At 57.8% G+C, this 18,013-nt stretch overlaps 1 protein-coding gene across 13 annotated transcripts in view; it reads right to left on the reverse strand.

Moving 5' to 3' along the window:
• CACNA1D (calcium voltage-gated channel subunit alpha1 D) overlaps nucleotides 1–18,013 on the reverse strand; it is a 258,217-nt gene that overhangs the window by 2,174 nt on the left and 238,030 nt on the right. For 3 of the 13 annotated variants that reach the window (XM_057486474.1, XM_057486458.1, XM_057486452.1), the window contains 7 exons: nucleotides 7,079–7,192; nucleotides 6,057–6,424; nucleotides 5,398–5,424; nucleotides 4,148–4,297; nucleotides 3,294–3,460; nucleotides 899–1,020; nucleotides 78–398 (listed from right to left, as the gene is read on the reverse strand). In XM_057486474.1, coding sequence (XP_057342457.1) covers nucleotides 78–398; nucleotides 899–1,020; nucleotides 3,294–3,460; nucleotides 4,148–4,297; nucleotides 5,398–5,424; nucleotides 6,057–6,424; nucleotides 7,079–7,192 — 1,269 coding nt within the window. Of the gene's footprint in view, nucleotides 1–77; nucleotides 399–898; nucleotides 1,021–3,293; nucleotides 3,461–4,147; nucleotides 4,298–5,397; nucleotides 5,425–6,056; nucleotides 6,425–7,078; nucleotides 7,193–18,013 lie in introns of those variants that run through there. The other 10 variants (XM_036878319.2, XM_036878316.2, XM_036878318.2 and 7 more) reach the window with 7 other exon arrangements.

Consider the following 18,013-nt stretch of genomic DNA (forward strand, 5'->3'; position numbering starts at 1 on the left):
GGCCCCGAGCCCGGCCGCCGCCCCCCGCCATGCTGTGCGCCTCCCCTCCGCCGGCATTCTTGGGGAGCCATACTCACAGCCTCCACCAGGCTGTCTGCGCTCCTCTGCTTGTCGCTGTCTTTGCGGCAGAAGCTGCAGGGGACAGTCAGGCTGGCTGGTGCGAAAGTCCGGTAGGAGACGCCGGGCTCGTCCGTGTACCAGGAGCAGCGGTGCAGGGACGGCAGGCTTCCGTTGGCCTGGTCCAGGGCCTCCGGCCGCTCCACCTGCACCAGGGGCGTGTAGCACGGGGTCCAGTCCCGGTGTGGAGGGCTTGCTGGCGGGGTGGCCCACGACTGGGTCGAGTGGCTGGGCGAGTACTTGTGGGCTTTTCCCGAGTCTAGGCCTGCAACTGCCATGATCTGGGGAGAGAGGGGCAGTGGGAAGGCCAGAGGTCCTCAGGGGCCGGGCTCTGGCTCTGCTGTGTCAGCCGCTCTCCCAGGGGTGGGTCCTTCCCTCAGATCCCACGGCCCCAGTGGCAGGGTGGGAGGCTCACCCACCCTCAGGACCACAGGCCGCCTGCAGAGGGTAGCACGGATGGCCCAGGGCCAATCCAGCAGCCACCGCTCCCCGGTCATGGGTGGCACCAGGCCCCGTCCTCGGTGGTGGGACTGCTATGTGCAGCTGGGCACCTGGGCTGGGGCCCCAGTGGAGGAAGCTGGCAGCCAGCCATGGGGTCACACAGCATCAGCATCCCCACCTCCCGCAGGGGCTTGGGCACAGCGCCCATCCTCTGGCATGGCTCACCCCTGGAGCGGGGCTCACTCAGGAAGGTGCCTGTTTGATGGAGCTGGTTCAGGACTGAGCTGGGGTGCAGATGAAGGCCCTCTCCCACCCCCCCAGTGTGGCAGGCCCTGCTCACCTGGCGCTGCATCAGGTGCAGGGGTAGGGCCGTGCGGCGGGGGACGGAGGGGGACAGCGGCACTTCCTCCTGGCTGTCCTGCCGACGCAGGCACTCAAAGCTGAAGGAGGGTCTCCGGGGTGCTGAGAAGCAGAGCATGCAGTGCTTCCGTGAGACCCTGTCTGCTGGCCTGGGAGCCGAGCGCCCACCAGACATCAGGGAGCCTGGGCGGAGTAAGTAGCCCTACTGGGAGCGTTTGCAGAAGTACAAGCTGGCGTCCTCTGTGCCACACCTGTTGTCCGGCAGCCACTCTACCTGGAAGCCCCAGGCCCACACGGTAGGGGCACCGCATTTCAGGTCACGTGCATGCCACTCAGCTTCCCACCCAGCTTCCCAGAGGTGCTGACCGCCCTCCTCACCTTCCGGACGCCCTGGAGGCACAGCCTGCTGGGCGGCCTCCTGGGTTGCACACTGCTCTAAAGGGAGCGGCCTTCCACCACCCTGTCCACTCCCCCAGGACACACGCAAGTTCTTTTGTGGGGAAGGACCCCGCCTTTCTAGCACTGAAGAAAGATCAAGGCCACCTCTACCTTTCAAGACAGTAGTCCTGTTAACAGCCCTTTGAATAGAGGTTTCCACACAGGCTGAGCCATGACAGCCGCCGGACAGCTTCTGGGCCTTCCCCACAGCCGGTCAGGCAGCAGCCCTGCCGCTCAACAGTGCCTTGCTAGGCCTCTGCTTTCTAAGCTCAGTGGGCACTCTTCACGGCCCAGAGCACCCCGCACACCCCTAAGTCCTGAGCTGGGACCCTCAAGGCCCTCCCCAGAATCCTGGGGCTGCATTAAGGGGCACAAGGACCAGGCTGAGCATGTGGCTGGCCACTGCCCCACAGGGAAAATAAGACAGACACCAGCCCTGGCCTCACAGGCCTGGCACTGTGGGGCCACTGCTCGATGGCTGCTGTCCTTCCCAGACAGCCTTCCCTCCGCCCCACACGGGGCACGGCCCCCTTCTCAGCACGGTCTCTGGGACCCTCCGGGGCAGATGGCAGGGCCAGAGCCCTGGGGCCAGGAAAGGGAGACTGCCCCCCCTCATGCGAACGGTGCCTCTGGGCATTAAAACTGGGCTTGTGTCCAGCCATCGCCCGGGGGCTCCACACACCTTCCCTGGAGGGGAAAGCACCCCATTGACAATGCAGTGAGCCCCACCTTCTGTCTTCCCGGCGCCTGAACCCATGGGCAGCAAAGTGAGTCAGAGCTGTTTTCTCTGCCTGCCCTGGTGAGGGGGCCACTGCTGGCACCATGCAGGCTCCTGGCCTCCCAGGCACCCACGCGTGGTGGGCATTAATGGGCCCAGGGAGCAAAGGAAGCCAGCTGTCAGGCCTCACCACCCTGCAGCCCCGGCATTGATGGGGTCCAGAAACGCTCTGTGTAGCAACATGTGTTTGGGCCTGCAGGATTCAATATTAACCATGGAAACTGCCTAGTTACCCTCCGGGCGTCACCCAGCCATGCTTGTTACCATGCGATGCGTGGCATGGGCAGACTCGGAGCCCACGTGTCTTGGCTATTTGGGTTACTGATTAGAGTCCTGCTCAAAAATATGCTTCACTCCTCAGAAATGCCAGAAACGGATTGTCAGTGCTCATCAAAATGTCCACGTGTCTGAAATCAAACCGCCCAGCCAGGAGCTGGCAGGGGCCGCGCTGGCATCGCTTTCCCTGCCCGAGCCCCTCGCACAGGGTGACCCAGACCTGCCAGCAGTGCCAGTAACTCCAGCTGCACACAAAAACCAGGTGGGAGCGGCTGGCGCAGCCCCTCCCCAGCAGGATGGGGGCACCCACCCCTGGGGTCATCACCAAGGCCACGTACCACCTGCCCCACCAGCTGGCAGACCTGAGGCAAAGATGGGGGAGAGGAGGGTGGAGCGTGGGAAGGACAGTGCCCTGGAGGGACCTTGGAGAGATGGATGCCAAGGGCCCAGGTGTCCTCAGAGGCGTGGGGCTGGTAAGCCAGGCCTGGCTGCAGTCCAGCTCTGCCCTTGAGCCCATCCTTCTGTTCTGAGGGTGGGTTACCCACACACAGAGTGGGCCTGACAGCACCACCATGCAGTCCTGCCTACCTCTTGGCAGGGAGCCTGGGCTCAAAGACAAGGATAAGGTGCACAAAAAGCCCCTTATCGGATGCTGTGTGCTGTGCAACTTTAGGGCCACGTACTGCCTCTCTGTTGTCAGAGCAGTTTGAGCTCTATCGCATGGGATGTGCATGAGAAGAAAGGACAGCCGACAGGGTCTCCACCCAGGGGCTGGTCTCCAGGACTACGAGACCCTGACCCCTATCACATCCCCTGGGGCTGGGGTGGGGGAGGCACCCTGTTCTCTGGGAAGCATCACCCAAAACAAAAAACCTGGCCTCACATGTCGGGGTGGGAGGTAGGAGGCGTCTCCTTGGAGATCTCCGGGAATCGTAGCAGACGGGCCAGTCCTCCTCTTCCGAGAAGCCCTGAGGGTGATGATAGCCTCGGGGCCACCCAGGGTCCACGCTGCTGCCCAGGTACCGGCTGTAGGAGCCGGAGCACTGCCTGCTGGTTGCAGAGGCCAAAAGCACAGGTGCGTGAGAGCCCAGCTCACCCGGCCAGACCCACGCCTGCTGCCCTCTCCCCTCTCCTCCTGGACGCCATGGGACCAACTGAGAACAAGGCGTCCTCTGCTTCATGGAAGATTCCAGATGCAGGGCAAGGAAGACTCAGGCCAGCAGGCCCACGATGAGTGAGATGCTGGGGGTTCCCTCCCCAGCAGTCTCAGACTGAGGTCAAATGTGGCCTGCAGGTGCCCTGCGAGTGCGGCTGTCACCTGCTCACTTCGTCCTCGGGAATCCCTCCTGAGTGCCTGCCCTCCACCCGGCACCGGGCTGGGCCCTGCGGACATGCGGACATGAAGCCCACCCCCGACCCAGAGATCAGCCCAGACCACGCAGACGTCCAATGCAGGCAGGGGGAGGGGAGCTTGGGACAGGGGTCTGGAGAGGGCCTCTGCTGAGTGCCACTCTGACCTCCTGTCCCCCAGCTCCAGCGAAGCCCCTGACTGGAGGCGGCAGGGGGTGCCCATTCAGACCCCACCTGAGCTGCACTGCCCAGGATGCCAGCTCTCACGTCAGGATTCCGGGCAGCCTCGAGCGCAGCTGCGGGGACCCCTGGGCTCCACGGCAGGCAGAGCACAGGGCCAGGAACCGCAGGCCTCCTCCCGTCGGCATGGGCCGCGGAGCCGCTCACCTGCTTCCGCCTGGCGAGCTGCCATCCTCACAGAGCTCCTCTCCGCTGGAACACTCCTGCCCCCCCCAGCAGTGGGGGTCGCGAAAGTAGTTGTGTATCTCCAGGTCTTCCCGGCAAATAGTTGGGAACTGCTCGTCTCCCGAGTCGGACCTGCAGTTGGGAGAGAGGGCCTGAGCACCTGGCAGGTGGCCCCGCAGCGGAGCCTCAGCCCCAGGCCAGCACCCCTGCCCATCACCCCTGGCTTCTCCCCGGGCACCCCTGCCCCAGCAGGACCAGGTTGCACGGCCGCTGGCCACGGCGCATGTGCACTCAGATCTCTCATGACACCGGTGCCAAACCACTCTGCCCAGGAGCCTTGGAGCCCAGGCAGATACACCATCTAGGGGACCGGGCAGGAAACACTCCTAGAGACCCGTGTGAGCGGCAGTCCCGGGGAGGAGCCTCTGGGCGCCAGGGCCATCCACTAGGACCCCCACGCCTCCCAGCCCAGCCCAGCGTGACTTCAGAGCTCGGAACCAAGAGGCTCCCGCACCGCCACTCCCCACTGCATCCCACCCATAGCAACAGAGGAGATGCTCGCAGAGGACATCTGCCAGGTACTCAAAGACCGCGTGCCCCCGCACTGCCACACTGGCTCTGGGAGTCCGACTGGCCTGTTCTGGACCCTCAGGAAAGCCAGCAGGCCCTGTGGTATCCCCTTTCCCCGAAGAACACTGTGCTCCCTCCAAGGCCCCCTCTCCCGGCCCTCCCCCAGCTCACGCTGCTCCTGATCTCACCTGGTGCAATTAAACCAGGAGCCCTATAGCCTTGCCTTCCTCCACAGAGAGGGCGACTCGCCCCCAGCTGGAGCCGGTGGAGCAAGCAGGCAGCAGGAGGAGGGCACGGTGCTGAGGCTGCAGGGGCACACCAGGGGAGACCTGGCGCCTGACCTCAGGAGCCCCACAAGAGGTGGGACCCCAGGTGCTTCTGGGCCCAGGCTCCCCAGGCGTGCCCAGCGGCCGTTCCCGGTACTGCCGCGAGCCTACAGGGGCTAGCCCGGGGATGCACTAACAGTGGGCTCAGTCCTTGGGCGATAACAGTCTAAGCAGATACGGGTCAGAAAGTTCCCTTGCTTAGAGAGCAGCAGCGACCTCTGACCCCTGTGTCCACAACCCCGAGCTCTCCTGTTCTGCCAGCTAGCGGGTCACAGGCTGGCTGGTCACGCTTGCAACCCACAGTGTTTACCGCAAAAGCAGGCAAGGAGCACATACCTAACGTAAGTTTCGTAATAGCGGGTTCTATCCAGGAAAAGCATAACATGGGAGGGAGGGAGAAGATACAAGTTAAATGTTTCCAACACAATTCAACACACAGGTATCAGGCTAGTTCCAAACACTGCCTGCCGCCTGTTTTTACATGGTCCCCAAGCTATGAGCAGTTTTTACATTTTAAAGGACTGAAAAAAAAAATCCAAGGAAGAAAAATATTTCAGCACATGTGACTTTATGAGGTTCATACCGCCGTGTCCACAAATAACGCTTTATTAGGACACGGCCACACCCAGGCGTTTCCGTACTGCCTACGGCTGCTCTCTCACTACAACGGTGGAGTTGAGTAGCTGCCGTGGAGACTTACGGCGCTCAAAGCCTAACATATTTTCCCTCTGGCCTTTCATGGAAAACCTCGGCCAGCCCCTGTCGCGAAGAACGCTGTCATAACTGGGGAGGGCGGGGCAGCAGCAACTGCTGCAGTGTCAGGAGGCACCCCAAACAGGCCGCAGGGCGCCGGGAGGCCCTTCATCTCTCAGGTCCACTGGGTGGCGAGGGCCTGCAGAGGAGGTGGTGGCCTCGCAGCGCTCGCGGGTTCTGGTACAAATGCCCCCAGGGCGAGAACACGGCACAACCAAGGGCAGCCACGTCGTCAAGGTTACCTTTTCACACTGGGCCTTCTTCGAGGCTCACGGTCATGCTTGTAGGAGGAATGATGCCCATTTTCAGACATATGCTCAAGGTGTCCCATGCTGGGCCGCTTTCCGGGGGCAGCTTTGGACATATTGGCATTATTGAGATTGGCATTTGTTGAACTGGGCACTTGCTTCCCTATGGAATCATAGTTATGATGGTTATGACACACCGAATTTCCTGCTGGAGGAAACAGCGCTTTCTCAGTATCACTTGCAGGTGGAACTGAAGGCCTTTGGACATGCAGGGGACGGTGGGTGGTATTGGTCTGCTGAAGGGAATCTCTCCTATCACTATTAACATGATTGACATGGTTTCCAAGCAGGGCACCATTTCTCTGCAAAATAATGGGAGACAACACCAGGTAATTTAACAAGGATCTGATGCAGGCTAGCTATGTCAGGTAATTCTTTCTACACGAAGAACAAACCCTAGGTAAGCTCCGTAGGAACCCTGTGACACGACCTGAGTGTCTCAGTGATCGGGGTGAACGTGCCTGGCAGCCAGTCCCCCCTGACATGAGGAAGGTCGTTGATTTCTGAGCTGGGGAGCAAGCTCTCGGCTCTCACCGAGGGCGCGCCTCCGGCTGCTCCAAGATGAGGCCACCTACACCCAGCGGGGCTGGCTGGCAGCCCTGGGCTGAGGCTGGGCGGCAGGCCTGCTCTCGGGCTTGGGGGCCGGCTGGCGGGTCAGCTGGCCAGGGAGAAGGGGTCATGCGGCAGGCAGCTGCTGGAAGGCGCGAGGATGCTCATCTGGGCTGGCCAGGGGCTGCGGCCGGGCACCTCTGAGGCCGCCAGTGCGGGACGGGCGGGGGGCAAGCTCGGGAGGAGCAGGCCTGGCCCCAGAGGAGGCGGGGAGCAGGGAGGGCCTGCTGGGGGGCCCTGGGGCTGCTGGCTCCCTCCGGCCTCTTTTGTGGACACCGGCAGCCCACGCTGGCATCCTGCCCACCACGTCCAGGCGGCCAGTGTGTAGCGAGGCGTGGAATAATTACTTTGAACACATCTTCTTCCTCTCGTTGCGTTTCCTCGGGCTCATCATCTTGCAAGTCACAGGATATGGCACGCCGGATTTCTGGCCCAATGTCGTGCAGTGTCCTTAACCCCGCCTACATCAATGGAAATGGCAAAACGGATTAGACGACACGGGTGCCCGGGGCGCAGCCTGGGGCCCGGCTCTGCTCCTGCCTAATCCGCTGTGGGAAGGGAGAGTTCTCCAAAGGACAGCCCGTGGCACCCAGAGCAGGTCTGGGGTGTAGTCAGGAGTACACGATGGTCCTCGCTTGGGGTGCTCGAGACCTTCAACCCAGTAGCCTCCTTCTCAAAGAACCCTACCTGGAGGGAACAGGGCCTGGGCTGCCCTGGCCAAGAGACCATGCCCGCGTCCCACTGACGGTCTACAGAAGGGAGGCCCTCAGAGCTCCAGCCCGCAGAACCCCGGGCCAGGGTGAGGAGCATGGCCAGGACAAGCTGGCTGTGTCCAGGAGGAGGAGGCCCAGGGGCGAGCTCCAGGGGAAGGCAGAGCAGACAGCCATCAGGGCCACTGGGTCTGCTGAGAAGCCACAGGAAGAAGGGAGACACGCAGCACCCCGCAGCCACCAGCACACTCAGGACCATGACAGAATGGATGGACACGCACACAGACCTGGGCCGCTGTGCAGTACCGGCCTCTGGGGCCCTCCGTGGTGCCCGGCCCGCAGCCTGTACTCAGGCCGAGAACTCGCCAACAGTCGGGCATCCTCTCGGAGACCGTGCAGAAAGGGGCTCACCAGCCTCAGCAGGCCCCACGAGGCCTTCCTTACCCTGGGCCCGCGTTTCTCAGGGACAAGGCCTGGGAGGGGCCCTGCTATGGTTCCAACATCCTCAGTGACACAGTCAAGATGCTTGGAGACTGCATATGGGGAAGGTGTGGTCGCTGCCTTGGGAAAATTAGGACATAGTGGCATTGATTCAAAGAAATGTAGCATGTTGGCTTAGGGACTAACAGGGACAGAACAGCCACTTCACTCTTTCCCACAAAAAGACGTACATCTGAAGGAGGTGTCTCCTCCTGCCCCGGCCTAGGGCACCCGTGCTACATGCCGGCAGCCTGTGTGCAGCTCTGCAGCCACTGAAGGCTTAGGGGACATGGAGACCTGGCAGTGAGGGTGTCTGTGTGCAGCTCCCTCCAATGTCAGGACGGTCTGCAGAGGACAGGGCTAGCGGCCGGTCGTTAGGGGAGGGGTCACTTCCCTGTCCTTCCTCTACAGCCCCCAGCACTGTGTGTGTGTGTGTAGGGCAAAGCATGAAGAGCAAGCCTGAGATGCCCCCAGCACTGGCAAGGGGACGGGAGGGTATGGTCAGTCTGAGCACACCTGGCAGGGCCGGGCCCACTGGCACGGGGATGCCCAGAACCGGACCTTGGCAGGTGGCAGCAGCAGTGACATCAACTTAGAATGTGAAGTCGTCCAGGAGCTTCCCAGGAGGCTCTCATGAAAACGGCCTCGTCTGTAAAAGCACCCAGCCTATGATACGGTTTTGCTAAAAGCGGCGCACCTGGCCGGGTCTCGTTTGAACCACTCCTGGAACAGAGGAGCCACGGTCTCTGCACCTCGCAGCCTGGCAGAGGGAGCAAGCTGCCCGGAGTCACAGCAGGAAGGCTCCCGAGAGGGAAGGCTGTGGCCTCGCAGGGGACACGCTCGCCCCAGGACAAACCCAGAACAGCCCGGGGTGTGGCCAGCGAGGCTGCCCATCCGTCGCTCTCCCGTCCCTCCGCACGCAGGCGGAGGACGCCCACATGCATGCTTTCCTTCTCTCGGGGTCCGGGGTCCGGCACATCCGAGGCTGGGGACCACCTGGCCTGGAGGCAGGGCCGCCGGCCATTCTCATGGGGGCATCAAGAAGCCGACTCCAGTGTCAAACGGGCAAAAGCTATCACACGGCAGAGCACGGGCAGTGGGTCAGGGCAGCCGTACTGACCCACCTCCATTCCCTCACTGTTTCCCAGGGCACCACTGCCCGGGGAAGATGTGCGAAACCAGGGTTTAGTTGCCTGATTTTGGATCATAGGAAGAAAAGGCTGTCACCTATCTGAGGCCCCCAAACGAGAGGTCAGGTTTGAAACACGTGCTGCTGTCTCCCCAGAATAAACACAGGTGACAGTGCGCTAAGTCAACACCCCCAGGGAGACGATGTACAGTCCCTGCCACAAGGCAGCAGGGCCCGGGACGCTCCTGAGTTCAGATAACAACAGAGAATCCTGCTCGTTGTCATTCAACTGATTGGACTAGGTCTGAGTAAAAGAAATAGAAAACTATTTATTTGGATAATTTTTAACATCATCCTCTGTTGACGGGTTGACATTTCGGTGAAATACACATAGAACATGATCGCATAACAAAAGCAGAACCTGTCTCCCGCATGTCTTCAGTGATACACAAGGTTAGGAGAGTGCATTGAACAGACACAGGACAGAGTTTGTTTGCAACATAAAACGTGGAGAGAACAGAGAGGGGGCCCGAGAGGGCACTTCCAAACACAAATAATGGCAACATATTTATTAAAGAGACATTGAAGGAGGAGGGAGTATCACCCTTCCCAACACGAAAGCGGAGGTTTAGAAACCACGATAATATTCGGCTCGCTCCGCGCAGGAAGAAACCCACCTCCTAAGACTCGGGGACTGGGTTCGCTCCCTCACACGGGGCCTGGGGAAAGAAGACGGGGTGGCGGCTGCAGCAGGGAGGGGTGTCTGCCAGGGCTGGGGGTGAGGACAACAGAGGTTCCCAAATGTGAGTTGAAGCAAAGCTTAAGCACAGCACCCTGTATTTTTTACATATAGAAAAACATGGTGATGAAATTTTTCTAGCACATGTATCAAGCTAAAGATAGCTTAGGCTGCTCCAAAAACTCCATAGGCACAAGTTCCAGTCCCCCAAAATGCAAAAAAACTATCTTAAATTCTTGAAAAAAAAAATGACTTGTTTTCACAGCACTAAAAAAAAAAAAGAACATTTTTCTCTTGAAATAAACACTTTACAATCAGTGAAATGGCCTCTGCTTCGTGTTTCATATCTGTGTCTACCTCTATGAGCAAAATACCATTTTAATTTGAAACGTGCTCATTAGCACTTAAACCAACACAATTAAAACCACATAAGTCATTCCATGAACATCACAGTAGGATTATGGTTTTGAATGAACACAGAATTGTTATAAAATATAAGCATCATTGATTTAAGATGTCTGATCATATAAAATATTAAATAGAATCAAGCCTAGTTTATGGTTGATTTTTAAATGCTAGATATCATCATAAATATTTTCAAAAAACAAATCTTGGTGCTTTGCCTGTAGACTGCTTGCTTTGAATTTTAGACACCATTTAATTGGAATTTTATAGATATTTATTCTATTGAATGATTAAGTTACCAAAAACAAAACAAAACAAAAAAAATAACCCATAGAACAAAAATCCCAAGCTATAAAATCTCCCTCTTTCTGAAGCAGAGGCACAGAAATAGGACCGGGTGACCCCCAGCATTCATTTACCGGCTTTTCTCTTGCAACCCAGGTGCATGTGACGTGCTCTCCCTGCCTGTCTCCCTGCTCAGGCTCCATCAGTCACACTGGGCACCTGCCAGTCTCGGCACCCCAGCCCGCACACACGCAGCAAGGCCTGGAAACCCCTCCTGAACCTACACTGTAGCAGTGGAGATGAGAGATGCTAGCCTCCAGCCGGGACCGGACCAGGCCATCCATCTTCGGACGGGAGCGGTCAGCGTTGAGACTCCAGCCAGCCAAGGAACCGGCGTCGGGGCAGAGCCCGTCCTCCCCGCAGGAGGGCTCCCCTCCAGGCTGCCCTGCACAGTGCTCTGCAAGAGGCAGGTCCTGGCAAACCGCGCAAGATCTGGCCCCCAGCCAGTCAAAGCGGGCGCTGGTGGACCAGCGCTACCAAAAGACAGAGCCAGAGACTAAATCCTGATAGAGTGAACTTGCTCATCAACAAGCCGTCCTACCTCCCCCGCACACACACATGCACACACGTCCCACACGGGCACGCCCCTTCTTTTGTTGTTTGCTCCCGGGGAGCCATGACAGTGCGGCCTTTGTGTCCATTACCAACAGTCCTTGAATTCTATATAAAGGCCTTAAACACGAGGCCCCGTGAGTCATCCTCCCTCACGGAAAAGTCAGCCGCCGTGTCACCACAGACATGCCCCCTGGGGCTGCACTCAGGTGGACACATGAAGGTCATTTCCACCAGTTTGAAAGATAAAGTGTTAAAAAGAAATGACCTAGTGATCTCTGACTTTTCCCCACGAATGATCTGACAGTATGTGAGCGGCCCTGATTCTTGGTTTCAGTGTGAACACCAGAGTTGCAGAAATTCCTGCCAGTCTCCTGATAACAGAATGTTACTTAAGATTTGGGCTTAGCCGAAGCCGCAGCCCTGGCTTCCATCCCGACGGCAGCCCGGTACCTGCATCATGCGCTCACGTACCTCATCCCACTACTTCCCAGGCGGGCCAAGGGTACTCCTGTTGGGTTAAGGGAACTGCCCCAACCAGCAGAGGCTCAGCCAGGGCTCCTTGACCCCCAGGCCTGGGGTCCGCACAACGCACGCCGAGCTGGCCCACCTCCATCACCGCCCAGAGAATACCCTTGGGTCCACGGGGAACAGAGCTGGGATCCCGTCTCAAGCCGAGCGCTCGCTCGTGGCTGCAACCCTGCATGACTGAGATGCCACCCAATCAAGGTTAACTTTCTTTCAACAAACTGAGCAGAGCTCTAGTGTCGCTATGTGGATATGGAAATGACAACTGGTCACAGGGTGCTCAGCACCACCCTCATCTCTGCTGTGCTGTCCCCAAGGAGCTGAGAGCTTTAAAATCACCGTCCCTATCAGCACCCCTCGGACCGTCGTTCCTGCAGATGTATGCAGGCAGGCAGACCAGCCGGCGGCTCCAGGTCAGGGGGGCAGGTTGGGACGGGGAGGGGCCTGGGAAGGACAGAAGGGCTCCAGGTGGGAAGGTGCTGTTCAGAAGGTCCGTTACTGTGGAGGTGATAAAATGGCTCCACACCCTCTCCTCTGGGGGGGGGGGGTTGAGACCACTGCCCTGCAGCGGCAGGTCTCACAGTGTGGTCCAGGGGCCCTGGGGCTCCCCGAGACACATTCAGGGCTCCAGTGATTTGCAGAATGAGGCAAGGGTGTCTCTGCCCTGTCCCCTCCTCCTCCCGGGAGAGCACACGGCTACATGGTGCGCAAGGACAGCATCTCTCTGGCATCTTTGTGCTTGTGTGTTCTGTGTTTTTAAAATGTCTTGGTTTTAATTTCTAATTAAAGGAAATATTTATACACAGGGCCCCCAGTGATCTTTAGGAGCAAACATGGGTCCTGGCACCAAAAGGCCTGAGAGCTGCTGACACCCCGTCCTCAGCAAAGGCCACCTCTTCCTTGGGTGCCAGGCCCCCCCATCACGGATTCCTGTGACCCCGCCAACCTGGCTCTACTGGGGTAACACGTGGCCTCCCGTGGCCCCTCCAAGTGGCCTCTGGTGCTTTGTAACGGGTTCCTCACTGTGCCCCAGAGGGATGTGTCCTCGACCCCTGACCCCGAAGGGCAGCCCCAGTGCGCCTCTCGGATGAGCCAGGGAGGGGTCACGCGGGCGCCTGCCCAGCCCTGGGACCGGCGAGCTCGTGGGTGACTGCCACATGGCACGCAGGCCTCCTGAAGGGCTGGCTGGGAGTCACTCAGAGGCACACTACAGTGATTAAGGCCTTTTGCTTCCAGACAATATAACTTGTCTTAACTTCTTCTCAGGGCTCCCACCTTCTCAAAGACTTGAAAATAACAATCACTATTCTTAGAGGCGAAAGACCTCTGCCTCTCAGAGAATCCCATACCAGAGCAATCCTGTGGATCAATTTAATTTTTAATTGGGTCACAGCACAGTGTCAGCTCCTTAAAGAGAGCCTGATGGTCATTCTTACGCCCTTACATCTGCTTCTGCACCACGGGTGCCGGCCTGCACCGGGTCCCCCACCCAGGAGCTGCAGAGTGTAGCACCATGGACTCGGGTGTGGGTACCCAGTTTGCTGGGGGGATCGGGAGGCTCTGAGATGATAAACTTGAGTCGGCTCCTCTAACTTCTCTACATTTAAAGTGATGCTTCTGCCAAGGCCTTTAGGAGACAGGACAGAGGTGTCTGCAGGGGGAGAGCATCCCCACCTTCTTTGGGGAAGCCTTGTTCCCCTTTCAGGATCTCCGGCTGTCTTCACGAACCAGCCTTGGCTACCCACTGCAGCCACGGCCACCAGGAGCGAGACTTCTGTTCTGCTGAAACCATTCACTCAGTCCCATCTGCAAAGGGACCGTTTTCCAGTTGCTACTGACTTGAAAGGCCTATGGAGACAGGCGTGTGGGAACACCAGCCACGCACGCTGCTCGGGCTGCTCTCCTGACGCTTCGGCGCGTGGAGACCCTCGTCTAGAAGACGGCCGTTCACCCTGGCCCTCCAACATGGGGTGACACACATGCACTGAGCTTCGCTGCTGATAAACCTGGCACCCAGGGAGCCCAGGCAGAGGGATCATCACAGGGCGGGTTAGCTGCTCACCCGTGCCTCCCGGGCTGACCTTCTTCCCTTTTGGGGACAATACACCACATTCTCAGTAGCTGCCATATCCCAGGCAGCCTCCACTCAGGGAGGAAGCCCCAGAGGCCCTGGCAATGCCAGCATTAGCCCTTCAGGTGCTGGATCAGAGGGCCTGGGATGGTGGCAGGGGCTGAAGGGACAGGCGCTGGGGGCCACAGCTGCTGCCTAGCAGCTACAGTCATGCTCCACAAGGGGGGAGGGAGCCCACTTGTGGTTCCGCCACAGCAGGGAGCCGGCCGCAGCCCCACCCCCGCGTTGCCACCCTTGGTGCTGCACCAAGTCACACCTGGTCTCGGGCCCCATGGGCTCTGCTGTGACAGCCCCTCAACCCACTGTGAGCTCCTAGACTTCGGACAGTCTGCACACGTGGGAGCAGAGTTGGGGGCCAGGCTGCTTCCATACTAAGTTCAGGAAGTCCAGTTAAGCCCAGGCAGGTCAGGCCACTTGCCAGCATGAACCGCTGGGGCCAAAGAGCAAAGGTCACAGCACAAAAGGCAAAACGGGAACGAACTCAAGGCTGGGAGGGACCCTGTTGGTCATGCACTGGAAGGGCCTGTAGGACTTCCTCTGGGCACTGCCTGCCCCCCCAGGGACGCTGCCCCCCTCTGCCTGGCCGGGGAGGAGAGGCCAGGAGTGGGCCTTCTCTACACATGCGGGCTCCCCCCACGCCCACACGTGCACACACGCAGCCTCCCTTCTGCACGACCACAGCAGCAGAAGGGGCTTAGAAGCCTTCTTTTCTTCAGACATTTCAGAAATTTCAAGTTTTTGCACTAAAATTCCTTTTGAATAATGATTTTAAAACTCAGATTGGCTCCTGTGGGAACCTTGGGCTCAGCACCAGGTGTACAGGCTCCTCAGCCAGTGCTTGGATGGGCTGAGCCATCGTGGAGCAGCTGCCCAGACGACACCTGCTGTTGGCAGACGTACAGCCACGCTGTCGAGGTGCATCCGTTTACATCTCCCTGCCCTTCCTTGCCTCTTAAACAGGGGCGAAAGCTCTTTCTGAAGGGATAACTACCATACAGCATAGAACAGAGAGCAAAGAAAAACAGGAATTTCTGAAAGTTCTGGTAGTAAACAGGCATACGATATTATTATTGTTGTAGTCTTAATAATAAGCGATTATGCGTTCAAAGTGCTTTACAATCACTTAGCTATTCCTCACAACAGCCCTGTGAGGTAGGTCGACATTATTACCCCCATTTTACAGATGGGGAAACTGAGGCACAGAGAGGTTAAGTGTCTTGCCCACGGTCACACAGCAAGTGGGTGCTGGAGCTGGGACTAGAACCCAGGCTCCCTGACTCCCAGTGTCCTGGGAACTAGACCACGCTGCTTCCAAAGAGGCACCCCAGCCTGGCTTCGAGCAACGAATAAACACGGACAATGTCAGATGAGGTTTGGGGGTGGTGGTGTCTCCCATGGACACGTTAAAATGGAACCTGAGGTGTGGCCTGGTGGGTCTGGCATGCGGGTGTGTGTGCTGGGTAAGTGGCCGCCGCCCACCGCGCTCTGAGCTGGGTCACTGCAGAGAGCCGAGGCCAGGCCGGGCTGGCGTGTAGGAGGCCAGGGGGCCAGCACGGCGCCAGGGGGCCTGCGGTCTACGGGCGTTCGGGCAATCTGGGGGCGCAGGGCTGTGGCATGGAGTCAGCTGCCCCCTGAGCAGGTCTGCTTAGTCTGCTTGTGACTGGCCAGCGTCAGGAAGCTGTGTTCATTTCATGTCTCCTTCGCTCTCTCTCTCTCTCTTTCCCTTTCTCTGGGTCTCTGCTCGGAAGGGACACTGTTAAGCTTCGCACGTCCCTTTTCATGGAAATGGCCACACAAGCAGCATCTGAGACAGGAGGCCAGGGCCCACTTCCACCTTCTGGAGGAGGGCTTTGCTGGGAAGGGGGCTCCCTGGGGCCTCGTGTCTGCCTTTTCCCGCATTTCTTCCGAAATGCTGTTTCTGGAGAAATAAGCCCACTTGAGACTTTTCCCTTTCAAGGCCTTAGCCGCAAACGCCTTCCGACTAAGGAGCTTTGGTGCTGCAGCTCAGGCTGAAAACTCTAAAGCATCCGTTCAAGCATCTGAAACAAACGAATCAGCCAGTGAAATCTCATCTATTAGCATCTGTTCTCCAGATTAAAAAAGAGAAAAAAAAGGTGGGGGGGGGCCTCTTTATGGCTTTAGATAGGATCATGCTTTAAAAAAAGAAAAAAATCTTGCTACGTTTTCGACTACGGTGCCGAGAGAGCAGTGCCTGGTGACCCACAGGCTGACTGCAGCAGATCCCCCTTTCCTCCGCCTTTCTGCACGAGCTGCCCTAAGGGGGCCGCATCCTGGCGCGTCAGGACCTAAGCGTCCTTTGATTCTGCACACCACCCACCTTTCCACTTGATGCCTACGTTACCATCTGCTGGCAGGGGAATGGGCTTTAACAGCATGAAATTTAACAACCTAATTCTTTACTAGCTGGAAAGAATGGTCTCTTTCTTAAACCCAACTTTAAACAGGTCAAAAAGACTACCCGTGTGAAGTCTCCCTGTCATTAGCATGGGCAGACTCCCACCTGGCAGGAGTAGGGGACAAAGTCTCCACAATTTTCACTAAGGTATCTTTTGCAAAAAGGAAATCCTTCCATGTAGAAAGAAAAAGAAATGAACAGAACTTTTCCCCCTTTCGGGTCTTTGTTTGCTCTGATCTATGAGACCCTGGAGAGCTTCACATCTGGTTCTTGCACAGAAGTCCTCCTCTGGGGGCCTGAACAGGCATTGCCGTTTGCTGGGAAGGGGCCTGAGCATTTCTGCGGCTGCAGGGCTGTGTGCCCGTCTGCTTGGCACCTCGTGGAGACGTGCAGGGCACTCGGATGCAGCAATAATGGATGAAGAGCAAATGCTGAGTCAAACTAAAGTGACCATGGCATGTAGGGGATGCGCGAGGAAGGCAGGCCTGATGCAGCTTCTCTGCGTCCCTCTGTGGAGGGCTGGAGAGAAGGTTGGCTTTCGTGATGAGGATGGATGACGGATGGAGACTGCACACTCATTCAGACCGCAGGGGCCAGAGGACACGGGTGCTGAGCTCCTGCCCACACCGGGTTCAGGAGCTCCCCAAGCCACTGTCTTCCTGCAACCATTCTGCACAGACGGAGACCAGACAGGCCCCGGGCTGAAACCCCTAGTGTGGCTGCATGCCTGAGAGCCGCCCCCAGGGCATAGGCGGTGGCCACACCGATAGGCTGCTCCATGCTGTAGAAGCACGCGCAGGCCTGGGTCCCGCCTTCTGTGCTCACACCATCATGCCCACACTCCACTTTCCATGAGCAAGCGCTCTGTCCCCGTGGGGTGCCCAGCAGGAGCAGCGACACATCCCCCCTCTCAGCAGGCCGTGCCCACTCTGAGGGCTCCCGCAAGGATGTGAGCACACGTCTCATGCCCGTCCCATGCGACCGTGTCCCTAACTGCTACGCCATCACACAACATTCCATCACGCAGGAAGGAATGGCCTCCTCGTGCTAATGAACGTAGAGTGACAGGTCACGTCGAAAGCCATTTCTAGAGCAGAGGAAGCCAAAAATGGAATTAGAATTATCCTTTAAGGAGACAAAAGGGTTCTATTTTTGATGTTTGCTTTCAGAATCAAATGCATTTCAGAATGTCACGATTATGAACACAACTTAATTTTCTAGATTGGGCGCTCAACCTAAGTTATAGTCACAGCCTCGGCTCCCAGGGGGCCGTGTGAAAAGGTGTTATTATCCTATAACTGGAAATATTTGAATCTCACTAAGGAAATGAAGTTCTTTCTATAAACAACAAAATGACTAAACGCGTAGGAGGAAAACGTTACTGTAACACAATGGAATGGAGTCTTTCAGTCCATGACTTACAAATGCAGCTTTATCATCATCTGAACCTTTGACTTGAAAGCTCAGTGAAGCCCATCCATGAAATGTGGTTGTTAAGTACTCAGCCATGTCTTGTTTTTCAGGTTTTAAAACATCAGAACGCTGTGTGCAGCCACCAGAGCACTAAAGCCACCTGATGCACAGCAGGTAGAACTCTGCATCCAGGGGGTCACCATGCTTGCCTTCCACAGAAAGCACAAGGGGCTCAGACCACAGAGCTACCTTGGGCGCTGTCAATTACGGCACAGCCGTCCATGCAAGAACATGTTTCCCCCTCCAGAAAAGGCATCAGATTCCACCAACCCCACAACTGGAATCCAAGCACAGCCAGCAGGTGTCTGCACAGAGGGCGCCTGGCCTCTGAAACGGGGCCGGCCACGTTGGGGAAGAGCCTTCAGGAATACATT

This window comes from Manis pentadactyla, chromosome 1, assembly GCF_030020395.1.
Source record: "Manis pentadactyla isolate mManPen7 chromosome 1, mManPen7.hap1, whole genome shotgun sequence".
NCBI classification, from domain to species: Eukaryota; Metazoa; Chordata; class Mammalia; order Pholidota; family Manidae; genus Manis; species Manis pentadactyla.